We start from the raw sequence: 12,357 nt of genomic DNA, 5'->3' as shown, positions 1-12,357 counted from the left end.
TCTCTGTCTCTCCCCCTCTCTTGCTCATGCACTCTCATGATGTACACTCTCTCTTCTCTCAAAATAAATAAACTTAAAAAAAAAGAAAGTGGGTTTTGTAACAATTATGAAATGCCTCTGTTCCAGTATTCCAGTGCTACATAATAAATTACTCCAGACCTTTTAACATGGAATAACATAACTTTATGGTTTCTCGTAAATGTATTGGGTCAAGAATTCAGGTAGGTCCTATCTAGGTGATTATTTTGTCTCATGAGGTATTGACTGTGGCCATTCAGGGATATTCAGAGGGTTATAAGCCTAACCTAGAATGCATAAAATGACTTGACAAAAATCCAGCTTTGTGTAGCTTTTATTCTATTGTGGAAAAAAAGTTAAAATTAGAAAAACACATTTGTTAAGATCATTTAAGATAAAGTCATGAAATACATCAAATGCAATCGTGTGCAAGATTGTACTTGCAATATTGGGCTGGTCTTTAATTGGATAATCAGAGGTTAAAAAAATATTTTTCATCAGAACTGGCACTTTGCATGTCATTTATCTCACCAATGAAACTTTTACCTAGAGAACAGAATTTTACATGTAACTACATTTTTTAAAAGGAAAAGAAAGGGGCGCCTGGGTGGCGCAGTCGGTTAAGCATCCAACTTCAGCCAGGTCACAATCTCGCGGTCCGTGAGTTCGAGCCCCGCATCAGGCTCTGGGTTGATGGCTCAGAGCCTGGAGCCTGTTTCCAATGCTGTGTCTCTCTCTCTCTCTGCCCCTCCCCCATTCATGCTCTGTCTCTCTCTGTCCCAAAAATAAATAAAAAATGTTGAAAAAAATTAAAAAAATAATAAAATGAAAGGAAAAGAAAAAAAAAGATAATTAAAAGAGGGGAAGCAACATTCTATTTTTGACATGAGAAATTGATCCCAAGCCAGGATTTTTTTGAGAGAGAGAGAGAATGAGTGAGTGGTAGAAAGAGAGGGAGAGAAAGAAAATCCCAAAGTGGGGCTCAAGTTCATCTGATGTGGGGCTTGAAGTCACCAACCGTGAGACCACGACCAGAGCCAAAGTCAGATGCTTAACCAATTGAGTCACCCATGCACACCTCAAGACAGGATTCTTAAACAACCTCAGTTTTGGAAACCATTGTCTTTTCCAGAATGAAAGCCTAAAAGACACCAACTCTCTTCCTGGCATCTTTCCCACTCCCTCAGTTAGAAAATTTAAATAATTTATTATCCTATAACATGTTTGGTAGTGTTTCCACTTAAAAGTGGGTTCACACTTGAAAAGAAATTAGGGAAAGATGTCAAAATGTTGTACTAAAAAGATATTCCCCCTATCAATACTCATATTGGTTCCAAAATTAATTTTTTAAACCAGGTGTAATACAGCCAACATCTAGCTCTCAGCCTGCCTTGGTGCTCGTGAAAAAAAGTCAATAAATTATCAGTGTTATATGTTAAAATACTATTTGTCATCAGGACATTTATGATTATGACATAGGCAGAACGCTGAATATAGATGAAAGGATCTACTATAGCCAAGAGTCTTAAAAAATGGTTCAAAAAAAGAGTGATGGGAGCTAGTTTAATAGAAACGGAAGCTCAGGATGGAGTGTTCCTAGTAGAGTAGGAGTTGGCTGTGTGTCAATTTTGGATGATCCCAAATGATGTTGCTCAGCACCATGTTCATAGGTAAGAAATAAGATGTGTTACACACTCTATTCCATAGAGAGGTTGAAGAGAAAGCGTTTTGGGCAGGGTGAGAGTTTTTGGAAAAAAAAATAAATGTAATAAATCACATAATGCCAAAGTGGTGCTTTTAACTAAAACTTTAAAAGTGTCTGCTTGGAGAGATCCAACAGGGTAAACACAACTTTTACTTAAGGAGCATTTTATTTCAGAAAGAACAGAACAACTGAAAGGCAGTTGAATGTCTTTGATGGAATAAGTGATTTCACCTAAAGTAATATAAATATTGAAAACCCTCTACAGTGAGAAAAAAAATCAGCATCATCCTAAATGAGAAAGGTAAATATGTGTTATTTCCTATTTTTATAAGTTTTAGTTCATCATATACTCAAATTTAAAACCTAATATTTAATATATGATAGCAAATGTGTCATATTAAAACAACTATTATATAGATTATATAGTTCTGATATTAAATATAATTTACAGTTGAATAATAATATTAAATAGTAATATTAAATCTCTTTGAAATACTGAAAACTTCAATAACAAATATATAAGTATGGTAAATAAATAATAGAGAAAACATCATTTTGAACCAAGAGCTAGTAAGGAGTACACATTTATTCTTTAAGTTTGGTCTTGGGAATATTTTAATAAGACTTAAAATAAAACAATCCAGAGGCATCTGGGTAGCTCAGTCAATTTCCATACTGACAGCATGGAGCCTGCTTGGGATTCTCTCTCTCTCCCTCTCTCTCTCTCTCTCTCTCTCTCTCTCTCTCTCTGCCCTTCCCCTACTTGTGCCCATATTCTCTCAACCCCACAAAATAAAATAACCATTTAAAATAAAGCAATAAATTGGGGCATCCAGGTGGCTCAGTCGGTTAAGCGTCCGACTTCGGTTCAAGTCATGATCTCGCGGTTCGTGAGTTCGAGCGCCGCATCAGGCTCCGTGTTGACAGCCCGGAGCCTGAAGCCTGCTTCGGATTCTGTGTCTCCCTCTCTCTCTGCCACACCGAGCTTGAGCTCTGTCTCTCAAAAATGAATAAATGTTAAAAAAAAAAAAAATTAAATAAATAAATAAGTAAAACAATCCAGTTAATAAAATTACAACTTTAGAGGAATCCAATGAACATTTTACTCTTTAAAATAAAGAAACATAAATGTTTTTAAAATTAATTACAAGGTTTAAGCTGCTAATTAACATTAAATATACAAACATAACTGAAGAAGGTATGAAAATGTTGATATGACCAATATCAAACTGATTTAGAATAATATCACCCAGTCTCTCAATCATTTGGATTTTTCCAGGGAACAGAGGCTTGAGTTTTTAAAAAATAGCTGTATTAGAACATTTTTATTTTTCTTGTGTAAATACTTAAATATTTACAAGAAAGAAGAATAATATAGATAATTTTGTGAGAGCACACAGCGTGAAAATTTGCTCTTTCTACTTTGTTCCTTTATGAGAATAACGTGAGCAAATCTTACATGTTTCATCTTTTACCTTGATGACTGTCAAAAAGTTGGGTTTGTTCAACTAGAAATTATGTTTTATTCAGCACTGGAGGGTGTGACATTAAAGTCATTAGAGTGAAATTATTTTTTTTTTTTTAATTTTTTTTTTCAACGTTTATTTATTTTTGGGACAGAGAGAGACAGAGCATGAATGGGGGAGGGGCAGAGAGAGAGGGAGACACAGAATCGGAAACAGGCTCCAAGCTCTGAGCCATCAGCCCAGAGCCCAACGCGGGGCTCGAACTCACGGACCGCGAGATCGTGACCTGGCTGAAGTCGGACGCTTAACCGACTGCGCCACCCAGGCGCCCCTAGAGTGAAATTATTTAAACTAAATACTGTCATTCTTAAAAGTGATACATAAACCTTAGACTCGTTTGTTCTTTCTTGTACTAATTCTCCCTACCGCCCCCCCCCACCTTTAAAACTGATTGTTCCATTTAGAATTAGTTCATTGTCGAATCAAATGATGAGCCCTATGTTAGGTATATTGTATTTTTGTTAGATCGATATGGATCCCAAGTAAGAAAATAATTACAGCCCTTACTGCTCACATAATTTAGTGTCAGTGAAGGAAAGAAAACGAAAGGAATTTAGCAAATTACATAAGAGAGACATTAAGTCTTGAACAGTGATGTGTCCTGTAGGTAAAAATAATAGTACAAAAAAAATATATTGGCAGAGAATTCACGGAGCGTTTACAACTTGAGTGTTGAATGGTTTGGGATTTTTATAATATTTGATGACTGCTTTAAAATCTCATCGTGTTTGTATAATAATTGTGTGATAATAGAGAAGGTATTCACAAGGTATTTCTTCAAGTTGTGCAGAACTCGGAGTAAAATTCAGTAGAATAAAACTTCGTTTTTAATTATAAAAATCATCACTAGCACTTGTGTAAACTTGTAAAAATACCCAAAACTTGTATAAATGTATAAATGTGTAAACTTGTATAAAACTGCTTAAAGTTTTTACATATATGAAATGATTTGATTCGCATAACCTGAAGCATTGGGACAGCAACTGCCTCACTTTTAGCTGAGAGAACTGAGAAACTGGCCTGAGGTCACACAAGTAACTTCAATCCCTTCCACCTGCGGAGGACTGTACTCCTTACCTACATCATTGCCCTGATGCTAAATTTGGTAGGTAATGTCCAGTCCCATTAGGATGGAGACATGAGAACGGGCTGGGTGGGACTCGTGGTGAGCCAACAGACATGGGGGTATGATATCCAAGGAGACACTCACATGAGATATATCTATACGAGCTCAGGGTCATACCTGAGTATGATGGATCCCCTCTTAAATTCACTCTCTAGAGCCTCCTTCTCTTCACTAGTCCTGGCTCCAATGAAAAAGAAGAATGGACAAAAGTGACCACCAACAAAGGGACACAATAACGCTATTACATATCATTTTGCTAGGCAATGCACTATAACCCTGGAGAGTACAAAGAACAAAATATAATCATAATTGTAATCATTTAATCCTAGCTAATAAGTGATCAGTGTGAGTTGATAGGTAATAACGTTATCAATATTGTCCCATTCATTTCTTTAAAAATGAAGCAGCAAAAATTAGAAAGTTTAAATAATTGTTTAATATCATGCAGATAATAACTCATGGAGGGCACCTGGGTGGCTCAGTTGGTTAAGCATCTGACTCTTGATTTGTGCTCTGGTCAAGATCTCAGTCCCTGAGATGAAGCACCATGTCAGGCTCTGTACTGAAAGCATGGATCCTGCTTGGGATTCTCTCTCTCTCTCTCTCTCTCTCTCTCTCCTGCTCTCAAATAAGTAAATAAACTTTAAAAAGTTTCATGAAAATAGCATTCAGACATAAAAAAAATTGCTAGCTTGCAATCACAAACATTTGTGCAATTGGTCAACTATCTACCTTTTCTGAGATTTGATAGCCTTATCGTTAAAGAATGGTGAGTTTAAAAACAGTGATTGAAGAGTATGTTTTGGAGGAACAACAAAGAGAGTGGAGGGTAAAACTAGACAGACAACCAACATCTTTTCTCTCTGCGCCCACACACCTTGCATACTACGGGTAACGAACACACTCTTGGTTGTCCCGATTTCCCAGGGTCAACCTGCTTTAGAGTTTTGTTTTGTTTTGCTAATCTGAATCAATGTTCTCAAGTTAATTTTTCTGAATAAAACCCTCTCACGTTTTCCACGTAGTAACCTTCTAAAGGATATTCTTATGGGCACGATAACAATTCTAACATATCTTTAAAAACCATATAGTGATTTGGACTGAATAATAGGGACATTTATGCTCAAAATCAGCAAATAAGGACAGAGGAGTGAAAACCTGAAGTAGGTAGCTGAAAATATATGTGAAAAGACGCTTTAAGATAAAGTGCTACTGCATGGAGAATTCGTGGAATGTACAAAGGGTTGTGAAGAAGTACAGTTAAGTAGAAAACCAAACGTCAAAGTAATAGGTCTGTCCTCAGTGTAGTCAATGTTCCAGAGCCTGTGCTGAGTGGGGTATAATTTTTTTTATCCTGGGCTGTGTTCAGAAAGTATCATGGAATGGCCCTGAAGCAAATTTCAAGGGAGTTTGACAGTGATAAGCCACAGGATCTAAACTGGAAGCATGGGACACATATAAATGGTAGCATCCTTAAATTGATAACAATGGCAATGATCACGAAAGCCCATCTGGACATTTTGAGTCAGTCTAAAGAACAAGCAATGTCAAGGCAGGCACAGTAAAAAGCACAGGCTAGATTTCTCCTTCCACAGGTGAAACACCAAGAAAAATGCCCAGACAAAAAAATCTAACCAAATTAATGGAATGTGTTCTCTTGGATTTTGCAGCTATCCCCATCTCCAGTGGTTTCTATTTGGATTGTACTTGGTTGTCTATATCATTATACTGATGGGCAATGTCACCTTAGTTCTGACAGAATTGGATCCTGATCTCAACTCCCATGTAGCATTATATTTGCTTGGCAGTTTTTCCTTCTTGGAAATCTGCTATACAGTGTTATCTATTACCTTCCCCAAATGCTTATGAATCTTAGGACCCAAATAGAACTTTTTTTTTATAGTTTAGTCATGCAAATCTTTGATCCTAAGTACCTCCATCTATAATATACCATGAAGAAATCGACACTCAATTCAAGAAGATTATTTTAGACTAAATGAGAAATCTTATTGCAAGCACTTGATCAACACAATGATAACTTAGTTAAAATCATTTTTGTCTTTTGTTTTTCCAGACATTATGTAATGGTATAATTGCCTTTTTTTGTTTAAATTTCTATATTGTCCACCTATATCTCAATACATGAATAGATAATTGAGTCTCTGTAGGTCTCATTAATTCCTCATGATCACAATGTACTTGCTCACTTGCTAGCTAAAATATATATTCTCTGCCTTTGATGTTTCTGGAAACTGTCTCACAATGATATTTTACAATAATCTATAGTGTTCTATTATGATTTTTGTTTTTCAGTTCCGATATATTATTAAAATGAGAATTTTTCAATGAAAGTGACCAATGGCAGTGAGCAAGTCATTTGAGGATAAATTTGCTAGGCAGAGTTTCAGAAATCATATTATCCATGTAATTCCTTCAATATTGCCATTATTAATAAGGAATAGTTCAGAAAGCATTTATCAAATATCTACTACATGTTTGGACAAGATAAAGAAAAGATCTTGCATTATAACATCTGATGACCATGTTGTTTATTTTATATTGATAAATAAATGAAACCAGAATGGTTTCAAATAAAGTGCATACACAAACAGTAAGAGCTACAGCTGTGAGGTATGGAATGGAAGGCAAGCTTGTACTTATAAAAAGCCACATGGGGGCATCTAAGTGGCTCAGTTAGTTAAGCGACTTACTCTTGACTTTGCCTCTGGTCATGATCTCACAGTCTTGAGATAGAGCCCTGCCTGGGTCTCCACGTTGGGGCATGGAGCCCACTTAAGATTCTCTTTCTCTTTCCCTTGGTCCCTCCCTGCTCATGCTCGCTCTCTTTCTCTCTCTCTCTCTCTCTAAAAAAAAAAAAAAGGCTTCCTGGAAGAATTGAGAAGTAACAAAAAAATATATCTCAAAATTTGGTGGTAACATACCACAAGGAAAAAGTGATGTAAAGGTTTTTGTCTCAGGATTCTGTTTGTCAACATATAAGGGATAAAATGGATTAATTTGCTCTGGACACAAACATACAAAAATTGAAAATTAACAATTCTACAACACATCATTTTCAGTCAAATTCTAACCTTGTATTACATATTAACTATGTTGATATATTTCAAATTTCTCCATTAGTTGTGTTCTTTATGCCCAGGATATGAAAAGCTGGAAATTAGTAAACAATAGAAATTTTATGTACTAATTTCCCCTAAGTTCCTTTGGTCCATAAAATTAGAAAACAGCCCCCAAAAGATAAATAACTAATTTCACTATTTTCACAGATGGAGAAAAAAACAGCAGAAGTAAATCTCACTTCAGTGATGGAATTTGTTCTTTTGGGATTTTCTGATATTCCCAATCTTCAAATGTTTCTTTTTGTAATATTTTTCTTTGTCTATGTGATAATTCTGATGGGAAATGGCATCATTGTTCTCATAGTCAGGGTTGACCAGGCTCTTCAGACGCCCATGTATTTTTTCCTTAGTAATTTTTCCTTCTTGGAAATCTGTTTTGTATCTGTCACTCTTCCCAGAATGCTCACAAACCTTTGGACTCAGAAAAGAAATATTTCTTTGTTTGCCTGTGCAACACAAATGAGTTTTGTCCTTACGCTTGGAAACATAGAGTGCCTCCTTCTGACGGTGATGGCCTATGACCGCTACGTGGCCATTTGTAACCCTCTGCACTATCCTTTAGTTATGAACCACAAGGTCTGTGTCCAGATGGTAGTGGCCTGCTGGATCACTGGAGTTCCAGTGGAGACAGGGCAGACATACCAAATTTTCTCTCTGCCATTTTGTGGGTCTAACCAAATCAATCACTTCTTCTGTGACATCCCTCCACTACTCAAGTTGGCCTGTGGGGACACATTCCTGAATGAGATGTTAGTCTTTACAGTCGCTGTGCTGTTTGTTACGATCCCCTTTCTGTTGATACTTGGATCCTACATCAAAATCATCGCCACCATTCTGAGGTTGCCATCAGGAACAGGACGAACCAAAGCTTTCTCCACCTGCTCGTCTCATATCACAGTTGTGGCGATGTTCTTTGGATCTGCAATCATCACATATTTACGGCCCAAGTCTAAACATTCTTCCAGAGCAGACAAGTTTCTCTCTCTTTTCTATACCATTGTCACCCCAATGTTTAATCCTATGATATACACTCTGAGAAATAAGGATGCCATGATGGCCTTGAGAAAATTGTTACCTTAATGTTCAATGTATTAGCTTCCGATTTGAGCTCATTTTCTGTTTTCTTATTTAAGTCTGCCATATTGTAATCAAAAATTAATGTTCAGTTTGCTTTCCTACATTACTATACATTGATTATGTTTACTCATTGCTGAGTTTGTTTTATGCTGGACTCTCTGATATCAGGATTGTATCCACATGGTTGCCCTGCTGATAAGAAATTAAGAAGCTAAGTATCCATCCAGCCAATCCCACAAGGCACCACTTTACTTCTCCCCCGGAGTTACTAGTGATGGCACTTTATATTTTTCTATAGCTGACTTGAGCAGTAGTTATAGGATGTTTGCTTTGTAAGGACTCACATGGCTGATAATTTATAAATTTTTCTGCAGGCATAGGATTTAAATCAAACACAACTATGTTTAAAAAGATGGAAGAAATACATCAAAATGTTCACACATGAGAGACAGTTTTGTTGTTTTAGTTTTTTTACTCTTTTGTCTAAATGTTCTTTAGTGAACACATTTTGCTGGTAATGAAAGCAAAAAAAAAAAAAAAAAATACTGCTTTTTATTCCTTTAATGTCATCCTTCTGTTTTAACCTGAAAGCAAGCCAGTAAAATCAATCACTCTTTGCTTCAAAAAATAATTGACCAAAAATCATGTGATCCAACACTGGAGATACCACTGAATTGTTTTGGATAAATGACTCAAACAAGTATAATGGGCATACTTAAAACACAGTCACAGGGGCGCCTGGGTGGCGCAGTCGGTTAAGCGTCCGACTTCAGCCAGGTCACGATCTCGCCGTCTGTGAGTTCGAGCCCCGCGTCAGGCTCTGGGCTGATGGCTCAGAGCCTGGAGCCTGTTTCCGATTCTGTGTCTCTCTCTCTCTGCCCCTCCCCCGTTCATGCTCTGTCTCTCTCTGTCCCAAAAATAAATAAACGTTGAAAAAAAAAAAAAACACAGTCACATATGATTTCCAACATTTAAAACAAATAAAAAATAATCTCCATTTCTGGTGATAATGTACATGGTCACAGCAAGCCCATTTTCCTGATGAAACCACTAAAATTTGGGTAAACTATAAAAGTCCTCTTTGGAATGCATCAGATAGCTGTGGAAGGAAAAAAGAATAGATGACAATATCAAAATGAAGGCTCATTAAGTCAGAGTGAGACAACCCACATGATCCCATTTAGTTGGCTTTCTTTTGCAAGTACAATGGTGTTATCAAACTCAAAACTGCCTAAACTCAGGGCACCTGGGTGGCTCAGTCAGTTAGGTGTCTGCCCCGTCCCAGTTTATGATCTCAGAGTTGGTGGGTTTGAGCCCCACATTGGGCTCTGTGCAGAAAGCTGGAAGCCTGCCTGGGATTCTCTGTCTCTCTGTCTCTGTCTCTGTCTCTCTCTCTCTCTCTGCCCCTCCCCTGCTTGCACTCTGTCTCTCTCTGTCTCTCTCTCTCAAAACTAAAATAAACATTATTTTTTTAAACTGCATAAACTCATACACATGCAAGCTGGTTTGATTCACCATGAACACAACTGAGTTAGGGGTCAATGGCTGGTTCCTGTCCACAGAACTTGTGCATTTCACCTGTACAATCAGTGTAAATAATGTGTTGTCCTAATTGACTGCATAAAACTGTCAAAAAAATTTTTTAATAAACTGAATCTCTACAGTTTAGTTTTTTTTTTCCTTTTTCATAAACAAATTTGACCACCTTCTTATACAGTTAGAAGACGTTTCTTCATCTAGTTGGCCCATTTTTTCTTTGCTGCTGTTTTGTTTTTTTGTTTTTTTTTACTTCTTGATATTTGAAATACTGAAAACTTGAATACTTGATGAATTTTTGTCAAATAGTCAATAATGAAAGAGGAAAACTTCATTCGGAGCCAAGATTGTAACAAATAAGCATGATATTTATTCATTTTCCTCTTAATGATATTTCAAGAAGAGACCTAAAATAAAACAATCCAGGGGTTCCTCGGTGGCTCAGTCGGTCTGGCTCTTGGTTTTGACTCAGATCATAATCCCAGGGTCATGGGCTCAAGCCCCATGATGGACTCTGCACTGAGCATGGAGTCTGCTTAAGATTCTCTCTCTCCCTCTGCCCCTCTCCTTTGCTTGGGATCTTTCTCTGTCTCTCTCTAAAATAAAAAATTAATTAATCAAAATAAAATAAAATAAAACAATCCGGCTAATAAAATCACCAACTCTTAAGAAATCCAAGAAGCATTTATAAAAAGAAAATAAAATATTTTATGAAGTTAAAGTTGTGTAAAATAGCGAAAGTGAGTTTTCAGTGTAATATTGGTTTTGAAATAAATTCCGAGGGGCGCCCGGGTGGCGCAGTCGGTTAAGCGTCTGACTTCAGCCAGGTCACGATCTCGCGGTCCGTGAGTTCGAGCCCCGCGTTGGGCTCTGGGCTGATGGCTCAGAGCCTGGAGCCTGTTTCCGATTCTGTGTCTCCCTCTCTCTCTGCCCCTCCCCCGTTCATGCTCTGTCTGTCTCTGTCCCAAAAATAAATAAACGTTGAAAAAAAAAATGAAATAAATTCCGAGGTTTCAGTAGCTAATTTATATTAAGTATACATCTTCATGGCTGAAGATTAGGTCCAGATGTGGATAGTGACTAGTATCTAACTGATTTAGAATATTGTTACACATTCTGTTAATTATTTGAGTTTTCCCAGTAATTGATGCTTGAATTTAAAATAGAAATATTAGCTTACTAAATTTTATTTTCCTAGATTAATAAGGACTTCAACATTCAAAAGAAAGAATAGTAATATAGAAAACTTTGTGGCAGCACTCAGGATAAGTTTGCTTTTTCCACCTCATCTTCATGTGGAGAAAAAAATACACAAATCTTATGTATTTCATGTCATACGTTAATAATTTGATTACCAAAAACTGGATACAATTACATTTCATTTAAATATTTTTTCTTTCTCTCTCTCTTAAAGAGAGTGAGAGAGAGAGCAAGCAGGCAGAGGGGCAGAGGGAGAGGGGGAGATAGAATCTCAAGCAGGCTTCATGCTATCACCAGAGCCCAAAGTGGGGCTCAATCCCACGAACCGTGAGATCATGACCTGAGCTGAAATTAAGAGCCAGATGGTTAGCTGACTAAGCCACCCAGACACCCCACAATTACATATTATTTAACATCAAGCACTATTTTATTTAATTATTGAGTGAAACTATTTATCTTAAATGCTACCATTCCTAAACGTGATCCATCAAGACGATTTTTTCTTTCGAATATTAATTTTTTCCCTTCTAAGAACCAGGATTATCAATTTAAGAGACTTTTATTTTAACTCACTTCAGAATCAACCTGAGCATTGTATTAGGTGAAAACATTCACCATATGTACTTTTGACAAGGAATTTGTATCCATAATACGTAAAGAATACTTGCTATCCAATAATACTGACAACCAAGGAGCGGGGAGAAGAGCAAATGGACTGAATGAGCACTTCATCAAAGAAAACCTACAAACAGTCAATAATAACATAAAAATAGGCACATACTTAGTCACAAGAGAAATGCAAATCAAAACCATAACGAAAGACCACAACCCATCCATTAGTACGGCAAAAAGTGAAAACTTCAATGATGCCAAATGTTGGGGAAGGTCAAGCTATTATCCTTCCCCCACACTGCTGGTGGAAGTGCAAAATGTTGTAACCATTTTGGAAAATATTTTTACAGTTTCTTAAAAGGCAACATCACACCTACAACCCAACCCAACCATTTCACTCCCATTTACTCCAAATGG

The 12,357-nt window shown here is 36.8% G+C and overlaps 1 protein-coding gene across 2 annotated transcripts; it reads left to right on the top strand.

Annotated features, from left to right (window-relative positions):
• Positions 1–2,899: 2,899 nt before the first annotated feature.
• Positions 2,900–8,595, top strand: LOC123602664 (olfactory receptor 10AG1-like). 2 transcript variants are annotated; one of them, XM_045487127.1, is made up of 2 exons: positions 2,900–2,921; positions 7,685–8,595. In XM_045487127.1, the coding sequence occupies exon 2, from the start codon at positions 7,702–7,704 to the stop codon at positions 8,593–8,595; it is 894 nt and encodes a 297-aa protein (XP_045343083.1). In that variant the 5' UTR covers positions 2,900–2,921; positions 7,685–7,701. The 2 variants fall into 2 exon arrangements, with proteins under 2 accessions (XP_045343083.1, XP_045343082.1); XM_045487126.1 differs by lacking the exon at positions 2,900–2,921 and having other exon boundaries at positions 7,654–8,595.
• Positions 8,596–12,357: the final 3,762 nt, after the last annotated feature.

The sequence above is a fragment of the Leopardus geoffroyi genome, chromosome D1, assembly GCF_018350155.1.
Source record: "Leopardus geoffroyi isolate Oge1 chromosome D1, O.geoffroyi_Oge1_pat1.0, whole genome shotgun sequence".
Taxonomy (NCBI): domain Eukaryota; kingdom Metazoa; phylum Chordata; class Mammalia; order Carnivora; family Felidae; genus Leopardus; species Leopardus geoffroyi.
The sequence above is the reverse complement of the archived record's forward strand: the minus strand, read 5'-3'. Positions and strand labels throughout refer to the sequence as shown.

Excerpts from the sequence above, each read along its gene's own strand:
- LOC123602664 (XM_045487126.1), top strand. The coding sequence starts at position 7,663 with ATGGAGAAAAAAACAGCAGAAGTAAATCTCACTTCAGTGATGGAATTT.